Source organism: Malus sylvestris, chromosome 12, assembly GCF_916048215.2.
Source record: "Malus sylvestris chromosome 12, drMalSylv7.2, whole genome shotgun sequence".
In the NCBI taxonomy this organism is placed as follows: domain Eukaryota; kingdom Viridiplantae; phylum Streptophyta; class Magnoliopsida; order Rosales; family Rosaceae; genus Malus; species Malus sylvestris.
In genome coordinates this window covers 9,114,308-9,133,008 of record NC_062271.1, presented here as the reverse complement: position 1 = coordinate 9,133,008, position 18,701 = coordinate 9,114,308, and the positions used below count along the sequence as shown (strand labels likewise).

General features: G+C 36.5%; 2 protein-coding genes and 1 long non-coding RNA gene across 4 annotated transcripts; 2 read left to right on the top strand and 1 right to left on the bottom strand.

Moving 5' to 3' along the window:
- Positions 1-4,869: 4,869 nt before the first annotated feature.
- On the top strand, positions 4,870-6,954 carry LOC126591827 (UDP-URONIC ACID TRANSPORTER 1-like). The gene is made up of 3 exons (XM_050257539.1): positions 4,870-5,140; positions 5,680-5,902; positions 6,589-6,954. The coding sequence occupies exons 1-3, from the start codon at positions 5,070-5,072 to the stop codon at positions 6,775-6,777; spliced, it is 483 nt and encodes a 160-aa protein (XP_050113496.1). The 5' UTR covers positions 4,870-5,069; the 3' UTR covers positions 6,778-6,954.
- Positions 6,955-7,140: 186 nt separating this feature from the next.
- Positions 7,141-14,474, bottom strand: LOC126591810 (calcium-transporting ATPase 4, plasma membrane-type-like). 2 transcript variants are annotated; one of them, XM_050257510.1, is made up of 7 exons: positions 13,878-14,466; positions 11,344-11,398; positions 9,285-11,242; positions 9,041-9,199; positions 8,573-8,744; positions 8,179-8,477; positions 7,141-7,917 (listed from the first exon to the last, which is right to left on the bottom strand). In XM_050257510.1, exons 1-7 carry the CDS (start codon positions 14,046-14,048, stop codon positions 7,612-7,614), a joined length of 3,120 nt encoding a protein of 1,039 aa, XP_050113467.1. In that variant the 5' UTR covers positions 14,049-14,466; the 3' UTR covers positions 7,141-7,611. The 2 variants fall into 2 exon arrangements, with proteins under 2 accessions (XP_050113467.1, XP_050113468.1); XM_050257511.1 differs by having other exon boundaries at positions 7,750-8,051; positions 13,878-14,474.
- Positions 14,475-16,496: 2,022 nt separating this feature from the next.
- On the top strand, positions 16,497-17,523 carry LOC126591842 (uncharacterized). The gene is made up of 3 exons (XR_007612519.1): positions 16,497-16,637; positions 17,034-17,103; positions 17,423-17,523. It is a non-coding gene; the product is annotated as an uncharacterized LOC126591842 (long non-coding RNA).
- The last annotated feature ends 1,178 nt before the right edge of the window (positions 17,524-18,701 follow it).

The window sequence follows — 18,701 nt, the reverse complement described above, 5'->3', positions numbered from 1 at the left end:
ATTTTTCTCATACTAAATTTCAAATATATCCCTACAAATAAAATAATAACAAAATTAAGTAAAAAAAAAAAGGATTGGGTGGTTGTAAAATCAATTGGATTTAGGGAAATGGGATTTTCCGTACGGGATGAGAGGGGAGATGTTGTTCTTGGTAGATGTCGAGAGTCTGTGACATCGACAAGATGGAATGAAAGAAGGTGGTGTTGTTCATTTGAATGCTGCTGGCGGAGGAGAGGAAGAGATCGAAGGGTTCATACGAGGAGGTGAGGTGGTTCTTGGGGTTTGGAGAAGACACCGGAACCAGTTGCAATCGGAGGAGCTTCGGGATCCAGAAGATTGGCGGCGAAGGGGTTGTAGTTTTGGTTAGCACCCCGTGGCTCTCCACCGTTGTCAAATCAGGTAGATAAGGGTCGGAGGTTCGAGTTCATGAAGGTCGTTTAAGAGAAGAGGAGGGTTGGGTGGGTCGGTGGATGGGTGGAGTCAAAGATGGAGAGTGAAGGGTGGATGTATGACAAGTCGAAGAGGAGAGGAGATGAGGGTTTGGTGGGTTGGTGCAAATAAGAGAATGAAGGGATAAGGGAGGAAGGGAAAGTCGAGGGAGGTAGAAGACGACCAAATAAAAAAATTTGAATTTTTAATTTTCACGTAGACCCCTCATACATTGGCATGTAGCCAATCAATCTGTATTGCGCCAGAAGCATGGCAAATCACTCGGTTCGAGGATTCATTTCCCTAAAATTGGAAGAACATGGCATGAACGAATCTGCCCCCTCGATCACTGTCTTAATCCTTTTCATCTCATGAGATTAGATCCAGATTACTCCCGAGACCTGAAGTTCTTGGTCCAATATACTAGTTTGGATGAGATATGGAATTGAAATGAGATTATCATAGATGATGTTTTGTTTATATGGTAACTACCAACATAGATGAAAAACGACGATAATGAACCACACTCCGTTGATAAATGTTAACGTAAAACTGATTGGTCAGCTAGAAATCCATGACGAATGAGATGAATGAAATAGTGCAATATGACGCATTGTGGCGCAAGATTTCTCTCATACGCCATGTGATTGATTGCAGCATTACAAATGTGGTTGTAGTATCTTTGGGATCCTAATACGAACCTACATGGAGTTTCCAAATGACTTACATGTACTGATTCAAATAGTTCTAGACAGTAAGAACACCCTCTCAGTTCTCAAGAGGCCTTCACTTTGCGGATACAGAACTATCCGAGAGGATGTGGTATACCCGTCTAAGTTAATATTTAATCAATTAGGGATATATGCCCCTGCCCCTACGTGTACAAAATCCGAAATTGATAGAGTTGAGAAAACTGACTTGCACTTAAAGTCAGACTTTAAGATGAATGACCTTGGGAAAACTCGACATTACCTCGACCTGAAGTTTCGAACTAGTTCTAATGGTATTCTAGTCCACGAGTCGACCTAGACCTAGAAGGTGTTATATCCAAGTATACCCTGATCGTCTATACACTAGATGCAAATGAGACCTTTACGGAGGGTATGAAGCATAAGGTTCCATATTGGAACGTGAGGCAACCATATCTAAGTACAATTGGCATTTGTTGTATTTAGCTCAATGCACTAGAATTGAACATCTTATGTGCTAATAATCTTTTGGCATAAGCAGCATTCCGCCTACACGCCATCACAAAATTGGTGTTAAAGACGTTTTTCCGTTACTACAGATTTGGGCTTATCTATCCCTATGCATCTCATAATATATCACACCCCCTTGATCTTCGAAATGATGTCTACCTTGTGGGATTCGTTGAATCAGACAATCTATATGACTGCACAAGGTATGTTCCTGAATGGTTAAGTCTTTACCATTAAGGAACACCGCAATATCTTGGAGGTCAACCAGATAGACCTTTAGTTGCGAAACCTTTGAATCGTTCCAAGACTCACTTTGTCCCATCACATGAAAGATATGGTCGAGAACTCTTGTTGAGCATATTCAAACTCCCTACGATTTTCATCCATCGTTGAATCTCAACAACAATCAATGAAGACAACGTCGTATGTATCGACCAAATCATGATACATCCAACATGTCAACGCCAAGCATATTATGTCTACATCAGCATGAGCATCAGAATATTGAAGTTAAGCAATCTAATCCCAGACAACCTTGCCGACCTCTACACGGAGTCACTGCCGAAGTTTACTTTCCAGAAGCTTGTCTGAGGAATTGGTATGCGTAACTTTCTCATTTGCGATGTTTGTAGTTTCATTTGGAAGTTTTGTCAAACTCAAAGGGAGTATCCAGAAGTATACTCACTTAACCTTAATGTACTATTTTTCCTACGATTTAGGAGCATTTTTCCCATTAGATTTTTGCTACTAACTAGGTTTTGATGAGGTGCCCATCCTGGGTTGGTTAAACCTTTGTGTACATTTTACTTGCATCCCGAAGACATATAGTTTTGATTTAATGCAACTTCTTACTTTCCTCCTTTGACTATGGGCTTTTGTCCCACCTTGGGTTTTGCCATGGCGAGATTTTGTGAGTTTTACCACCCATGCATTCTTTCGTTTGTTTTGAGACATACATTCGTTACTTATGTCGACTAAACGAGACGACTTCATCAGCTGCTTCTACATTTGCCTGAAGATCTGATGTGCCATCTACTTGAGTATATGCACACTCAAAGGGGAGTGTTTTGATGTTCTTATCAATATTGTGATTGTGTCAATCCTAAGTAGAGATAGAATAGGAATCCTTTAGGATCTAAAAGATCTTTCCTAATAGACTTTGTATTACTTGGAGGGCAAGTTTCTCTCCTTATTACTATAAATAAAGGCACAAGGACTGGGAATTAATAAACAATTCCACAAGCATATTCTCCAATCTCTTTTTCCCTATGCCACACCCCTCAATTAAATATAGGCCACAACAGTAATTTCCATTTTACTACTATGTTTCGCATTTTTTAACTTTATGTACTCATATTATTTTTATTTTATTTTCGTCTTAACTTTAAATTTTCTTACTATTTTAAGCTTTAGTTGGTCTGACCACTAATTTGTTTATTAACTACTAACGTGATAGGACTTTTGTTACCTCATGAGCACTTGATAAACTTCGATTTATAGAAGTATAAAAGTGAGAAAAAAAAATAACAATAATCTTATTATATATGAATTGATCACCCTAAAAAATAAAACATTCAAAATATCATAAAGTGCCCTTACAAAATTTTAGAAATACAATTGAACCACAAAGAGTTAAATTAATTCACCACACTTTAATTTTGAATGGAATTAAAACTTTAGGAAAGAAAAAAAAAATCCAACATTAGTGGATGGTTATGTTTCATGTTTTTTGTTTTGAATAATTTTGAATAAAAATATAAATTAGCTATTTAAATAAACAAATTAAAAATAAAAAGACTAATACCAAACACTTATGTGTGTGCGCGTGTAAGAGGCTAGTAAAATAATTAAACAAGAAAGATATAAAATTAAAATTACACAAAATGAAAAAAGAAAATTAAAAAAAGGAAAGAAAAGAAAAATCCAAAACCAAGAGTGCAGAAATAATAACTTTCCATTGAAGCTCAGAGCAAAGCTTCTTCTCCAAACAAATCTGATCTAAGGCTTCCAAGCACTTGTTCCTCCAAACAAATTGTTCGGGCGAAGATTTCTCCTGAGAGGGTTCATTGGCACTCAGCACAGCTCCCCAAGGGATTGGCATTTTGGATGTGTAGTCGGGCTCTTGCTTGCTGATGTGCTGCAAGAAGAGGACAAAGTTAGTTCTGAAAAGTACATTTGTGGGGCCTTAGATGTAGGCCTTGAGGCTCGCAATCAAAACTAATTAAGTGCTAGGCGTGCCACTGTTATCTCAGTATAACAGATGTAGAACAAGAGTGTGTTTAGTCGATTACTTGCGCCCCAAGTTACTCAGACTTCTTGTTATCAAAAGATTGTCGTCGATGGGTTAAGTCCACATTAAGTTCTTTTTCTTGCCTTATAAACAAGGACTTTTAGTTCATAGTCTTGTATGTTCGAAGGAGAAGAATTTAGAGCCCCTTAAGCCGTTTACATGGTTCTTGATTGATTTTAATGATAACATATCCTTTAAACTAACCAGAACCAGATCCAGATGCAAATGAGACTTTTAAAGTAGGAAAACAGGTGGATATGACTTGAATACATACTGGAGAATGCATTAAGTAATAGATCTACAATTTAGCAAATAAACAAAGTGACTTGGTCAAGATTTCACCTTGTCTGGCAAGGTTGAACCTCTTGCAATCGCTTCTCTTTGAGCTAACAAGGGTTTATACGCTAAAAGAGATGGATGGTAAACAAGTTTACACAAGGGAATCGATACTACGCCGCTGAGGGAGATAGCAGAGCTTTAAACTAGACAAAAGATGGCTTTTGTAGGGAATTATCCTAAGAAGATATGAGATTTGGGCTGATTACAGTTTTTGGATGCAAATCTAGCTTGAGAGCCGAGTTTGTATGTTTGTTTGTTTGATTGGTTGAGTCTCCTTGTCTCTGAGGCCTCTTCCTCCTTTTATAGGCAAATTAGCCCGACTGTTGTGAATTTATTCTTACCCGAAAGCACTTGGAGGGTAGTGAGTCATCAGTTTTTTACTTGGAATGCCACTAGAAAGTGTTCTTTGGCTCGAGATTTGGTATAGACAGATTACAAATATCGGAGAAGCACCATTCTCTTAAAACAGTGTCACTTGTAGTTGTAATTAATAATGGACAATGCTACTTTTATCGTGGCAGAAGTAAGCAATTCGAGAAATGAGGGGTCATTCATATCCAAAACCATGCATGGATATTGTTGTTATTATGCGAGGCTGGTGTTTAAAGTTTGTGTTGGCATATGATATATGTATCTAATGAATTTTAAGAATTAAATAGCCTGTTTTTTCGGTTTACTGTTATGGCTTATATTGTATTCTGTGTTTTCACTTTTTATATCAGCAATGTGCTTTGATTCCAATTTTAATGGAATGATGGAAATTTCTCGGTTGGTGGCAGGGCGAGCCAAGTTTTCACTTCTTTGGGTTTGTTATGTGCATTAGTGCAACTGCTGCAAGGGCCTTTAAGTCTGTTCTTCAGGGTATCCTACTTTCTTCTGAAGGGTAAAACTTTGAAGCTTTTCACTGTGTAATCTGTCATCTGAACTCTTTTATATTTAACCTTCTATATTTGGACAACCTTTACCACCTGAGAATCCTTAAGAAGGGATTAAATCTCACTCTTTTCATAGTAAGGAAATCTTTTAAAAAAGCAAGGCATGATAACTTATTATAAATAACATTCACAACTAAAAATAATATTATAACTATTAATGCAATTATTTCTTAGTTTATACCCAGACCTGTGCCGGTTGTAGGGAAGGAAGTAAATACTGTGGATTGGTTAAACTCTAATAAGTAATAACTTATGAAGGCTGATCTCAGAATGTAATAGAATCCTACTGTTGACCATTAAGTGTTGTATTCCTAATTGCTTATTTAATTTTGTTACTTAGTAGTTACTAGAGCCTACACATACGTGTTAGATACATTCTCTTTGAGATGCATTTAGATATGCTCCCCTTGCTTCATTTGATTGGCAAACAACGGACACGCTGCAATCAAAACTACTTGTTCTGTTTATATGTCTTAACATTGAACAGGGAGAAGTTGAACTCAATGAATTTGCTGCTGTACATGTCTCCGATTGCTGTTCTTGTGTTGTTGCCTGCTGCACTAATAATGGAGCCCAATGTCGTAGATGCCACTCTGTCACTTGGAAGGGAGCATAAATTCATGTGGTTACTTCTTTTGATTAATTCAGTGATGGCATATTCTGCTAATTTGTCAAATTTTTTGGTGACCAAACATACAAGTGCGTTAACGCTTCAGGGTTTGGACTTCTTTCACCTTGAGTTTCCTAATTCATATTGCCTCATCTAATTATTTCTCGAATTAATATGTTGATTGTTCTAATTTAGTTGATAAAAACCAACACACACACACCATTGATCAGGCTGGTTTTTCATTTCTCTTGAATGTGTTGTCCAGCTTGACAGTCTAGCAGCTTGAGCATTGCTTGATTATGACCAGACTCCCCATTTTCGAAAAGAATGCAAACATTCACCTTAGAAGCTACTCCACAATTCATAACTGTCTATATTGTAGGCCCTTCAATGGACATGTTCGCAAAAAATCCGCTAAATTAGAATTGTACACCGGTAAAGTGTGATTGTACACTGACTACCCCAAAACCTGGCAATCAAAACCTAAAATCCAACTTGTAGTGTGATTGTACACCGGTAAAGTGTCAACTCTATTGGGAATAGGATCAAAACATTGATTAAACTGCTGCCAGTCGAAGCTAGTTATGACTGTAATCTCGTAGTGTAAAAGGCCAGTCGAATGGCAACTGTGTCTGCACATAATCATTTTTTTTTTGAGAAGAATTAAATGCAGTAAAAACACATTTCGAATGCAGCCGAATCAATTTTTTGTAGGTGAACAACATGTTTATTTATTTTTGGCTCGTTCTTGGACTCGTATAATTTGTTTTATGGTAATTATGTTACAATCAGGTATTAGGCAATGCAAAGGGCGCAGTGGCTGTTGTTATCTCAGTTCTTTTATTCAAGAACCCCGTGACTGCTATTGGCATTGGCGGTTACATGATAACTGTTATGGGAGTCATTGCCTATGGAGAAGCAAAACGGAGGCTCAGATTAGCGATCCTTGACATTTACCAAATTCTTTGTTTTTGAAGGCTTAAGTATTTTGTTAGTGAAATTATGTGCAGTAGATTATTAGCGAATATTGTTTTAGCAGAGAGAGAGAGAGAGAGAGAGAGAGAGAATTCATTGTGATGGTGTATTAGAGAAAGAAAGAGAATCCATTGTGGTGGTGTATTATTATGTATACAAGCAACTCCTTTTGTACCAGATTCTATCCTAATTATTCATAGAGCTAATGTATTTCCGGTCTCTCCGGTTCATTCCAAGTAAAACTCTTCGAACTGCGTTCGTTATTACCTCTTGTCGCTTGAAAGGTAAGTTTTTTTGAGTTTTGATGATTTCAAGTTACATGAAATTCAAAGCTTAGATCCCTCATTTACAAACGAAGAGGAATGCAGTCAAACAAGCAAGATTCACAATTTCAATTTATAATCTTCACTGAAATACAAATGATATGCAGATAGATACTGCAACTGTAAGCCCTATGGCGTTGCGTAAAACCTTCACACATGCGTTTAAGAACAGCATAAATTTCTCTTTCTAACCAACTATACCGAGGTTCAATCAGATAACCGAAAATTCTAAACAACGATTTCGAAGATTTCAAGCTTCAAATTACTTTGTGGGTGGGGAATTCGTAGAAGGAAAAATGCTAGCAAATCTACCGACTGAAACAAACCTTTCTAGCTTTTTGAAAACCAAAACAAAATACCGAGCAGAGCTTTCACAGGACCGTCACTTTCAACAACACAAAAAACTCTGCAACTTAAAACGGCCTTTTGACTATCTCAGGGCGTACTAGTTTCAGTCAGTAGACGTCGTCCAGCCTTGTGAAGGAAAAAAGGGCGTCTGAAACGCTCCTGTTCAAACTATGCCCTCTGGAGGACCGGAAGGAAGCGCTTCATATCCGTCATGGTGCTTAGTTGTCCTTTCAACAGGTATTAATTTGAGCACAACTGCTACAAGCATGCTAACTGCTCCAAGTAAAATGCTGAGTAACCATAGTTGCCAGCTTAGTGGCACAGTGCTAGCAAAAGCTCCCAAGAACTCTACTATGATAACCTGGAAGGCCGCTGTGCAAACCATGACGATTAGAAATACCCAACTGTCGAACATTCCACGGAATATGTTTATCTTCTCTATGTCACGACTGTTTATCTGATTGAACACCTGTTAGAACAAAAGAAAGCCAAGATCATACATACGTGGGACTTGAGTATTACTACTACAAGCTTTTCAGCAGCATTCTTTCGATCTCGGAAAACAAACACGAGGGGAAATAACAACCACAGGCCCAAAACCATCTGCTTAATTAGGAATAATAACATCAAAACTATAAGTTATATGCTGGTAAGTACTAAAGTTAACCATGTGGAAGATGCACGGCAGCACGGATAAAACTAGGGTACTGGTTAAATCAGTAATATGTACCTGGCAAAACACAAATGCGTTGAATATCACAGTGTTGAGAACCTCAGTTGCATCTGAACCAGTAAGTCCTAGTAGCTTCTCCCCAGAGAAATCGAGAACTCCAAGGACAGCCAGTTGATAGATACTCTGACCAATGATATTTCTCCACATAGCCTTGGTGATGAAGCTGGTACCCCTCCCAACTGGGGGCCTTTTCATAAGTCCATCATTTGGAGGCTCTGTTGCCAGTGCCAAAGCACCAAGAGTGTCCATAATCATGTTCACCCAAAGCAGTTGCACCGCTGTAAGGGGAGCAGATCCTGAAAGAGAGGGGAATTTGTAATTATTCGTGTCAGTTCAGCTCCAAACAAATATAACGGCATTTCATATAAGAAAAATCTGCTGGACAACATACCTGAGACACATGCAGAAACAAAATTGATCATTAGAGCGACAACGTTAACTGTTAACTGGAACTGCACAAACTTTTGAATGTTTATGTACACTGAACGTCCCCATCTGGCCACATTTACTATAGTTTTAAAATTGTCATCCAATATGATGACATCAGCATTTTCCTTGGCAACCTGTACACATATCCATGAATAATTTAGAATTGCAAACATTCAATTATCGAGCAATGGGACAGAACATGGCAGTTAATCTTATGCACTTTTAGTATTCAGTAAAACCCATTAATAAATACTGAAAACTATACAGTAAGAGGTAAAATAAGAGAGTTTTTCGAAAGGTAGGAGATTTTTAACTAAGCTCTCTGAATTACATGTTAATGGATGTGGAAATGGAAAGAGGAAAAAAAGAATTAATTAGAAGCAAAACATCACAGGATTGAAGGAAAAGGATCATGTGGCAGAATACAAACCTCTGTTCCTGCTATGCCCATAGCAAGTCCAATGTCTGACTCATGCAAAGCGGGAGCGTCGTTAGTCCCATCACCAGTCACTGCAACAACCTCACCAAATTCATCCCTCAAAGTTTTTACCAATGTGTGCTTATCCAACGGTAAAGACCGGGCCATTACCTGTATCAACACGGAACATTTAGAAAATTTGAAGCATCTTTTGATATATATTGAGGGTGAATTTTTCAAGCAATTGTTTACTAACCTGAATCTTCGGTATCACAGCTTTCATCCGCTCTAGAGACATGCTACGAAACTCAGGTCCTTCAATTGCTATACCACCCTCTGTGAGTATGCCACATTCTTTAGCAATGGCTTTGGCTGTATTTATATTGTCACCAGTGACCATACGTACAGTGATTCCAGCAGCTAAACAAGTCTGAACTGCCTCCCTGACCCCCGGGCGCACAGGATCCTTAATACCGACAACTGCTACCAATGTATAGCCATCATCTGGGATAACATTTTCGATAGAAGAGTCATCTATATCCTTAAAAGCTAAGCAGAGAGTTCTCAATGCTTCACAGGCAAGAGAATTTATGACATCCGTGATATAGTCTACCATTTCTTTGGAGAGATGAACAGATTCCCCATTAGAGTCAATGTACTTGTTACATATTCCCAGTACTAATTCTGATGCACCTTTGCAAAAAGCTCGTGTTCCACCATGAGGATAAGCTACAAGCACAGACATTTTCTTCCTGACAGAATTGAAAGGTTCGATCTTAAGAATCTTAACCTCTCTGCGCAGGGTATCAAAATCGCCACCTAAAAGTAAACCGAACTCTAATAGTGCTGACTCTGTTGGTGTTCCCAAAATGGAGGTCTTTCCATCATCCTTAATAACCTCAGAACTCGTATTTTGGAATATAACCTGCAAAAGGATGCTTGATGCTCCAGATATTTCTGATATCAATGTTTCTTTACTGTCATTTTCTTTTACATCTACAATTTTTTCACATATCCACACTTTGGTAACTACCATATGATTTGTAGTTAATGTTCCAGTTTTATCTGTGCAAATACAACTAGCAGAACCCATTGTCTCACAGGCTGAGAGATGCCTTACAAGTGCCCTATCATTCATCAATTTTTTCATTGCAAAAGCAAGGCTCAGCGTCACTGCTAATGGTAATCCTTCGGGAACTGCAACAACAATTATAGTTACCGCAATAGCAAAGTAGTTCAAAAGGGTTACGGCGTCAGTTGAAGACCAATCAGTGATCTCGTTGTTAAGTCCTTTTGTCACCAAAAATCTTACTGTCAATACCAAAAATGTCAACACTGCAAAAGTCAAACCAATTTTACCAATAATTGTAGCGACTCCATTAAGCTTCACCTGCAGTGGGGTCTCATCTTCTCCTCCTTCACTCAGAGTTTCCATCAACTTTCCCCATTCAGTCCTCATACCAACTGTAGTCGCTAGCATTTTACCTGACCCATCCTGCACTTTAGTTCCGGAAAGAAGAAAAGGCTTCTCTTCAGATACATTCACCGGCTCACTCTCACCTGACAAGCTTGACTCATCAATCAGCAAACTGTACCCAGATATGAAAAGTCCATCAGCTGGAACTTGGTCTCCAATCGACAAATGCACAATATCTCCAACAACCAAGTCGTAAATGGAAACTTTTTGTCTTTTTCCATCCCTAGTGACCTGAACAAAAATCTTTTTCTTCTCCCTGTCCAATTCCTTGAATTGCAAAGACTGCTTGTAGTCACTAATGGCGGTAACCATAACCACTAGAATTATACTAATTAAAATTCCCAGACCATCGTACGTGCCTTTGGGCCAGCCTTCAGTGGCAACTCCAACTCCAAGTGAAACCACAGCACAGACCATAAGGATTATTAATGTTAAGTCCTGTAGTGCTTCCCATACAAACACCCAAAAAGTTCGGGGAGGTTTCTCCTTGTAACGGTTTAAACCATAAACATTTTGTCTGATTGGTATGGTACTATCCTTGACACCTTCATCTACCGAGACATTGACTTTCCTTAAAATCCCATGAATTCCACCATGGCTTTCCAAGGCCTTAATATCATGGGCACGTGTAATAGATGCAAGTTCATCTGGGTGAATGCTGAAACCTGCTATTCTGGCATCTTCTGACAGCTTGAGTTCATCCTGACCAAGCTTTTCAATAGATCCACGATCACCAGCTTCACAACATCACCAAACAAAGAGAGAAAAAGGATTCAATATATGAGGTCAGCAAACACACAATGAAATTTCAGTTGAGCTATAAATTTAAAGACGATACCATCAATGAAATGCAGTGCTGCTTTTTGAACATAAAGAGCAACTCGAATCTTTTCCTGGTAAATCAAATAAGAATAACAAAGTCAAAAAAAGTAATGATAACCATGTCATACAGACCTATAGTTGCAGGAACAATTAAAAGGTGAAAAAACTTCAACTGACAATAATAGTAACCGGCGGCTGGATTACCTACATAGATATATGAATACATATCTTCAAAAATACATAGCCTATAGCTACATGTGTGTGCCTGCAGTTCTACACACATTATATGCAGTTATTTTTCTCATATAGTCGTTAAATAAAATCGTTAATGAAGTCACATTATCAGTTGTGAAATCAGATATGGCTACTATCAATGAAACTCAGCTGTCTATACATGAGAAACATGGCCTCCTTCAAGGAACTTATGAGAATTTTTTTGTATACAGGGTAATAAAAGTTGTTCTCAGGTCTGCGAATACAAACATTGACAGAAGTTTTAACAAAAAATTGATATCACCAAACGGAGATCAACTGTTGAGAAGTAGAACTTGAAACTAAGCTAATATAACTTTACACCAAACCTAGCAATACATTAGTAAATAAGAGTAAATTGGTTTGCTGTTGCTACTAACAAATCCATAAGAAATGACTTGTTATTCTATAAGGATCCCTACAAAACGTATTAGAAATGAAAAAAATAAATCATTTCTTTCTACATTACTTGTTAGATGGAAGTCATGTCAAAATAATCCATGTTGGCGGGTAATGCCATATACAGGTTTCATGTCAAGTAATATTCAACCCTAATATGTTAATTTTATGTTGGTTTCAAGTATTGTTAAGAACTGTCACCCTTAGATGTATTAAACATGTCCCATCTCTCCCTCACTCTAGCGTTCTCTCTCACTCTCTTCCTCTTTCATTCCATTTTAAAAACAAGAAAAAAAAATGTTCGCATATGGTAGTTAAATAGTAGTTAGATGACAAAATCTATCGCATAACGTTAATCTATTTTCAAAATATGGTCCATCATCCACTTACGAGATGAAAACATAAACAAAACTTATCCTAATATTTCGGGTGTCCAGGTGGGGTGAATGAGGTAGGAAAAGGAGCCCATGATAACCCCATTTGTTGGCCTGACCCTTTCCAAGGATTTAAAAAAGGGAGTCAAGTCAATCTTATTTAACAGCCACCATCCACTTTCGTGGTAAATCCAACATTTTTAATTGCCCCCACCCTAAGTCATTGTTTTCAATTTAGTCCATTTGGTCCCACACGAAATTTCCCAGAAATTTCCTGCGTTGTCGTTATTGGAAGATGGAGTCAGAAAGTCGCATTATTATATTCGTACCCACTAACTGCTAGCTGAAATTAGGACCAACGTAGCTATCTATATTCTATAGTATAACAATTTTGTTTTAAACCAAAAAGGAACAGAAAACCCCTTTTATTTTTTTAACGTTTCTGACCAGCAAGTTTGCAAATTCCATGTTAAGCAAGCAACTAGAAATTAGCCTATATTTCCTATAAAAAAAAACCTGAAAGTTTGTCGGTTTTAAAGCGCTAATAATAAATCTATGGCCGTTGATAAATTAGAGAATACGGTTAAAGAGAAAAGTCAATAAAACAAAGACCGACCAAATAGACCAAATGAAAAGCAGTTGTCAACAGCAAATGGGACCAAAGTGGCCGGCCTAGCAAAATCCGCAGCAAATTTTGCCTCTCTCAACGTTTCTTCAAGGACTTTGGACAATAAAAAATGTTTATTCAAAGATTGTAGGTTTTTTATAAGAAAATTGTTATTAACATTTCAAAAACCTCATTTTACAGCTTTATAAGTGTAATTTTTTTACTAATTATAAAAAATTTAAAGTAAAAAAAATGAGATTTTTAAAGTACCAATAACAATTATCTTTCCTAAAGTTTGAATCTTCTGAATGCAGGCTGATCTCTTTTTAAATTAGAAATCACCGCCTACACACTCAGACGAGCGTGGGACCACGAACGCGTAGCGCACTGTTCGCCGATACTCTCAATTGTTACAAAATTGATCAAGCATGTGCTAATTTTTTGTGCATATCCAAAATTTAGGAGAATACTTTTGTTTCAAGAATATAGGCGAAATTTTTTGAAGTGTACCGAAAATACAAACCGGACGACGAAGATTTGGGGGCAAAAAAAACAAAGAAATTTAAACTCGTTTTTTTTTTTTTCGCCCTAAATTCAAATACTATTTTAAATCTCACCCACGATTCAGTACAACGATGACGATTGAATTAAGAATGTAAGACTAGCGATTAGTGAAGTTTTATCAGTCTTAATTAGCAGTACTGATCCTCCAACTGGCTTCAAAGGGAAGAAAAAGTAAACAGGAATCAAGAATAAATCAAGCAAAAGCATAATGCTGAAAATCGTTTCAGTTTCTTTCATTTTCCGAGCATGTTTTCTCGGCAGCCAAACAATCAAGAAAGCAAAACGCCTCAAAATACCAGGTTACCGGTTCTAGATATTAAAACGGTGCAGTTTTGATTTGAGAGAGAGAGAGACCTGGATTTGAAGCTTCTTCTTTTCGGCCTCGGAGCGCTTGGCGAGATCGGCGACGAATCGAAACCTTCTGCAAGGGTTTTTGACGAGCGCGACGGCGCTTCTCCATCTCCTTATAGCCTCCTCCGATGGATTCTTGTTCTCCACCTCGAAGTCCTTCAAGAACTTCTCCATTTCCACACGTTAATCTCTCTTCTTTTTCTCACACCAGCTACATCTACTTAGAGAAAGAGAGCGAAGAGCAAAAGCGTGGATAGGACTGAGGACGAAGATTCCATACATGTATGCGCAAAAGATATGTGCTGCTGCCTCCAATTAGTAGAGGACACGTGTTATAGGCATATTATTCAACGGGAAAATATTTTGCTTTTCACATTATGGCCTGAAAAGTGAAAAGTTGTAAAACTTTTTCACAATCACATGGTTGACTTTCTAGGCGGACGCCCGACGGTACTATATTACATACGGAGTCTTTATTGGCAACCAATTTTGAAGTAAATTCAACCAACAAGTGTTTCTCTTCAAAAATTCAAATAAAAACCAACAAATTTTTCTCATGCTAAATTCCAAATATATCCCTGCAAATAAAATAATAACAAAATTAAGTAAATAAAAATTAGGTTTTTTAGCTAAAATGATCCATGAGTTCGGTATAACATTTTAGTTTGATCCTAATATTTAAAAGGGAAAATTAGATTCATATCTTTCTTTTTGTTACTCCATTGATTAAAATCCTATTCATTTTGAATTTTTAATCAAGGTCATTGGGTATTAATAACATCATTAATTATTTGAATAATAAAATATTTTTATTTTTAAATATATTCCTTTAGTGTTAAAAATGTTACAATTGGTATATTTATATTTATGGCTAAATTTTTTAGTATATATATTTATTTTTAGTTTGTACCTATTTTTAATTTGCAAATATTTTTTAATTTGTACCAATTTTCTTTTCTTTTTTAATTTGTACCCATATATTAGTTTCTTTTTGTGCCCATATTTTTTAAAGTTTTATTTGTGTTTGTACCCATGTGTATATCGTCACGTGACATTGTATATTTAATCAATGATAGAAAAATTACATATGGTATATTTATGTTTTATGCCTAAACTTTGTATCATATATTTATATTTTTAGTTTGTACCCACTTTTAATTTGCAACATTTTTTTTAATTTGTAGTATTTTCTTTTTAGTTTTATTTTGTACCCATGTATTAATTTCTTTTAGCGCCTATATTTTTAAAAATTCATTTGTACTCATAATTTTTAATCTTTTATATGTACCCTAATTTATTTATAATGTACCCATTCTTCTTTATTAATGTACAACTTTGTTATATGTGAAATGTACCCATTTTTTTAACACTATGGATACATTCTTTTGCCATTTATTATTTCTTATTTTTACATAGTTTTTATCCATTTATTCAATCAAAATGTTTGAATTTTTTTATTGTAACCGTTTCTAATAATATTATAATGAGGGATTTTAAATTTATAGGATTATAAATCTCATAAAATATCAAAAAATTAATGTCAAAACTATAAACTATAAATATTAATAGTAATATAATGAGGTGTACAAAGTCAAGGGACCTTGATCAAACTTTGAATATTATTAAGGTTTTAATAAAAAAAATGTTAAGAATTAGAAATCACATCCAAAATATCCTCTTTTTTTTCATCTCTTTGTAGAGTCCAATTATTGAGGCAACCAATCAAATACTTAAAACACCCAACATTTATTATATATTGCATCACCTTTATTGAAGAATTATAAAAATAAATTTGACAGCTACCGTCAAATTCTATGTGACAGTTTTGACATCACTTTTAGAGATGCTCAATAAAAAGAAATTATTAAAAAATAGACAAATTAAAAAGGTACACCTTTCTTTGTAGTTTAATATTTTTATAGTGTAATTTGTACCACGTTTGTCTTAAGTAGGGAAGTGTCCTACACTTTAGCAAAAGAACTTTGGAAAGAGGGGTGGAATGCCGTTAACCTAAAGTACGAAATGATACATGATTAAAAAATGATAGGGAAAGGCACCTTAATGTCCCTATCCAAAGTTTGGACAAACATTAATGAGATAAGAAATTTTCTTGTAACACATTATCAAATGTTGGGAATTGGATGAAAGCATCCTATTCCATCCCCATACACTTTTAATGCCTGGTTTGGCCCACTTTCTACTAGGGGTGAAATTTTTTCTCAAAAATCCCGAACCGTCCCGATATTAGATCGAAAAATTTCCGAACTGAATTTCCCGAAACATTCGGTACCCGAAACCGATCACGACTCGAAAGTTTCGGTTTGGGATTCGGCCACAGCTTTGATAGCTTTCGGGAATCCCGAACCGAACCGAATATTATATATATATATATATATATATATATATATATATATTTTTTTTTTAATTAGAAATTACTTGAACCGTTGGATTTGTTAAAATCTAATCCAACCGTCCATAGTTAGGTCATTTGTTTGTTAGGTTATTAGACTCTCTCAGTCTCAGTCGCTCTCGCTCTCTCACCTCACTGGCTCACTCACTCTCACAGTCACTCTCACAGTCCCCTTGCTCTACTCTTCCGTCGAATCCACGCCGTTCCTCATCGTCCATCACTCCATTGACTCACGCCGCTCCAGTCCTTCGTCAAATCCATGCCGGTCCTCATCGTCCATTGACTCACGCCGCTTCTCCATCGACTCACATTCACACACTCGAATCCGACACCAATCGAGTCCCAAAATCCAGGTTAGGGTTTCTAATTTTTGATTAACTTGATTTCTGAGTGAGTATTTTGTCGAATGTGTGAGGGTTTCGAATTAGGGAACTTTTCATGTGTATTTGATCCTTCTTCCTTCAACAGAGGACCCCAAATCAGTAGGAAACCCCATTTTATGCGTTTCTGTAGGAGATGATTCAGGTAGCAGGCTAACTAAGATTAGTTGTTAGTAGGCCCATAAGCTTTCCCAGTTGCATGCAACGTTTCATATATGTGCCTCGAGAGATTTCTTCACTGATTAGCACAACAAATCTCACTGAGAGAGAGAGAGAGAGAGTGGGAGTGTGTAAGAGAGAGAGAGAGAGAATGAGAGAGAATCAATTTCGAGCAGTCCTAATCATCTTCTTGTTTTTCTTTGTCTTCAGAATCTGTGATGCACTATACAGACCATCATCGCCAGTTCTTCAGCTAACTCCTTCCAACTTCAAGTCCAAGGTAAATGTTGAAACTTTACCAATAATTGGGCGTACCCTTTTCAGATTCTTTAGTTTTTTGCATTAAATCTATTGGAATTTGTCACCGTTTGGATTGAAAAGCACTTGGGCTTCAATTACAAACACTTTTTACTCATTCATGTGGATGTTAAGTTTTAATTTGTTTTTGCTTTCTCCGGTCCATTTTTCATTTGGCATGCCCTGCTATTTAAATACCTTGCCATTTTTCATTTTTCAATCCAGCAAATATTTTTATTTTTGCATGCCCTGCTATTTGGTTAGTGTGATACTTAATTTTGGCAATTTGATTTTGTATTCAGGTCAGATTTTAAAGCAGCTATCAGAGATAACTAGCAGGGAGGTTCTAACTTCTAAGTTTAAACAAGAGCTCAATAACAAACAGGTCAGATTGTGCAGCCTGTGCTTGTGCATGTGCTTGTGCTTATAGAATGGTATTAATGTATAACTAGTTTAAAGCACAATTGTTACTTTGATTTCTTAACTATCTGTGCATGCCTGTCCTTGTGCATGTGCCTGTGCTTGTTAATTGAAACAGGTGGGCTGTGCATGCAATTTTAATTAAATAGTTTGGTAGACAAATACAAATTACAATTGTGAACTTAAGCTTAACTTGTTAGTTGCTTCATTTGTATGAAAATTGAAACATTTGATATTGTGATATTCATATTGTGGTGAAATTGAAACAGGTGGGCTGGGCAGTGGCTGTGTAACCTTAATTTTTTTTTTTGGGCAGTGACTAGCTGCAATCTTAAAAGCCCAACATTTTGGGCTTCAAGGCCCAATCCCGAAGTATCCCGAAAATCCCGAAACACTTTCGGGAATCCCGAATTTCGGGAAATTCACATATTCGGTTCGGTTTCGGGATATAAAATCCCATCGCGAAATGTTTTGGTTTGGGATTCGGGAAAGGAGTTTCGGTTCGGGATCCCGACCCGAACCACCCCTACTTTCTACTATCTTTTGAGCTGCTACTCCCTCCACCTGGCCATTTTCTTTTATACAATAATATATTTATATTAAATTTGAAAAATAAGAGTTCGTTTGAAAATGCTCTTAAAATAACTAAAAGTGTTTTTTGTGAAAATATTTTGAGAACCCGTTTTTAGTAAAAATGCAAGTAAATCCTGGAAAATCATTTAAAGTGTTTCCTCGAACAAGCACATAACTAGTGCTTCTTGCATAAATGACTAAAAACAATTTCAATCATTTTAAGGGCACTTCCAAATGAGTTCTAAATTGGTAACGAACTCATCATCTACGAGATTCGAACAAAAAACTCTCACTTACAAATAAAGAAAAATAGCATTACACTAAGTGACAACATTCCTAAACTAGAAGAAAGTTTGTATCCTAAATTTGTAAACTAAATTTTGTAAACTTTTTTTTTGTTGGATTAGATTTTGTAAACTAAATGACATGAAAGTTGATGATTCAATTATTACTTAAGTGTTAATTAAATTAACGTGCTTATTTCTTATTGGTGACACATCATTTAGTTTTCAAATTTAGTTTAAAAATTTAGTCTCCCTAGCATTACCCAACGTTTATTAGACTATCTTGAGGGGATGACATTTGGAA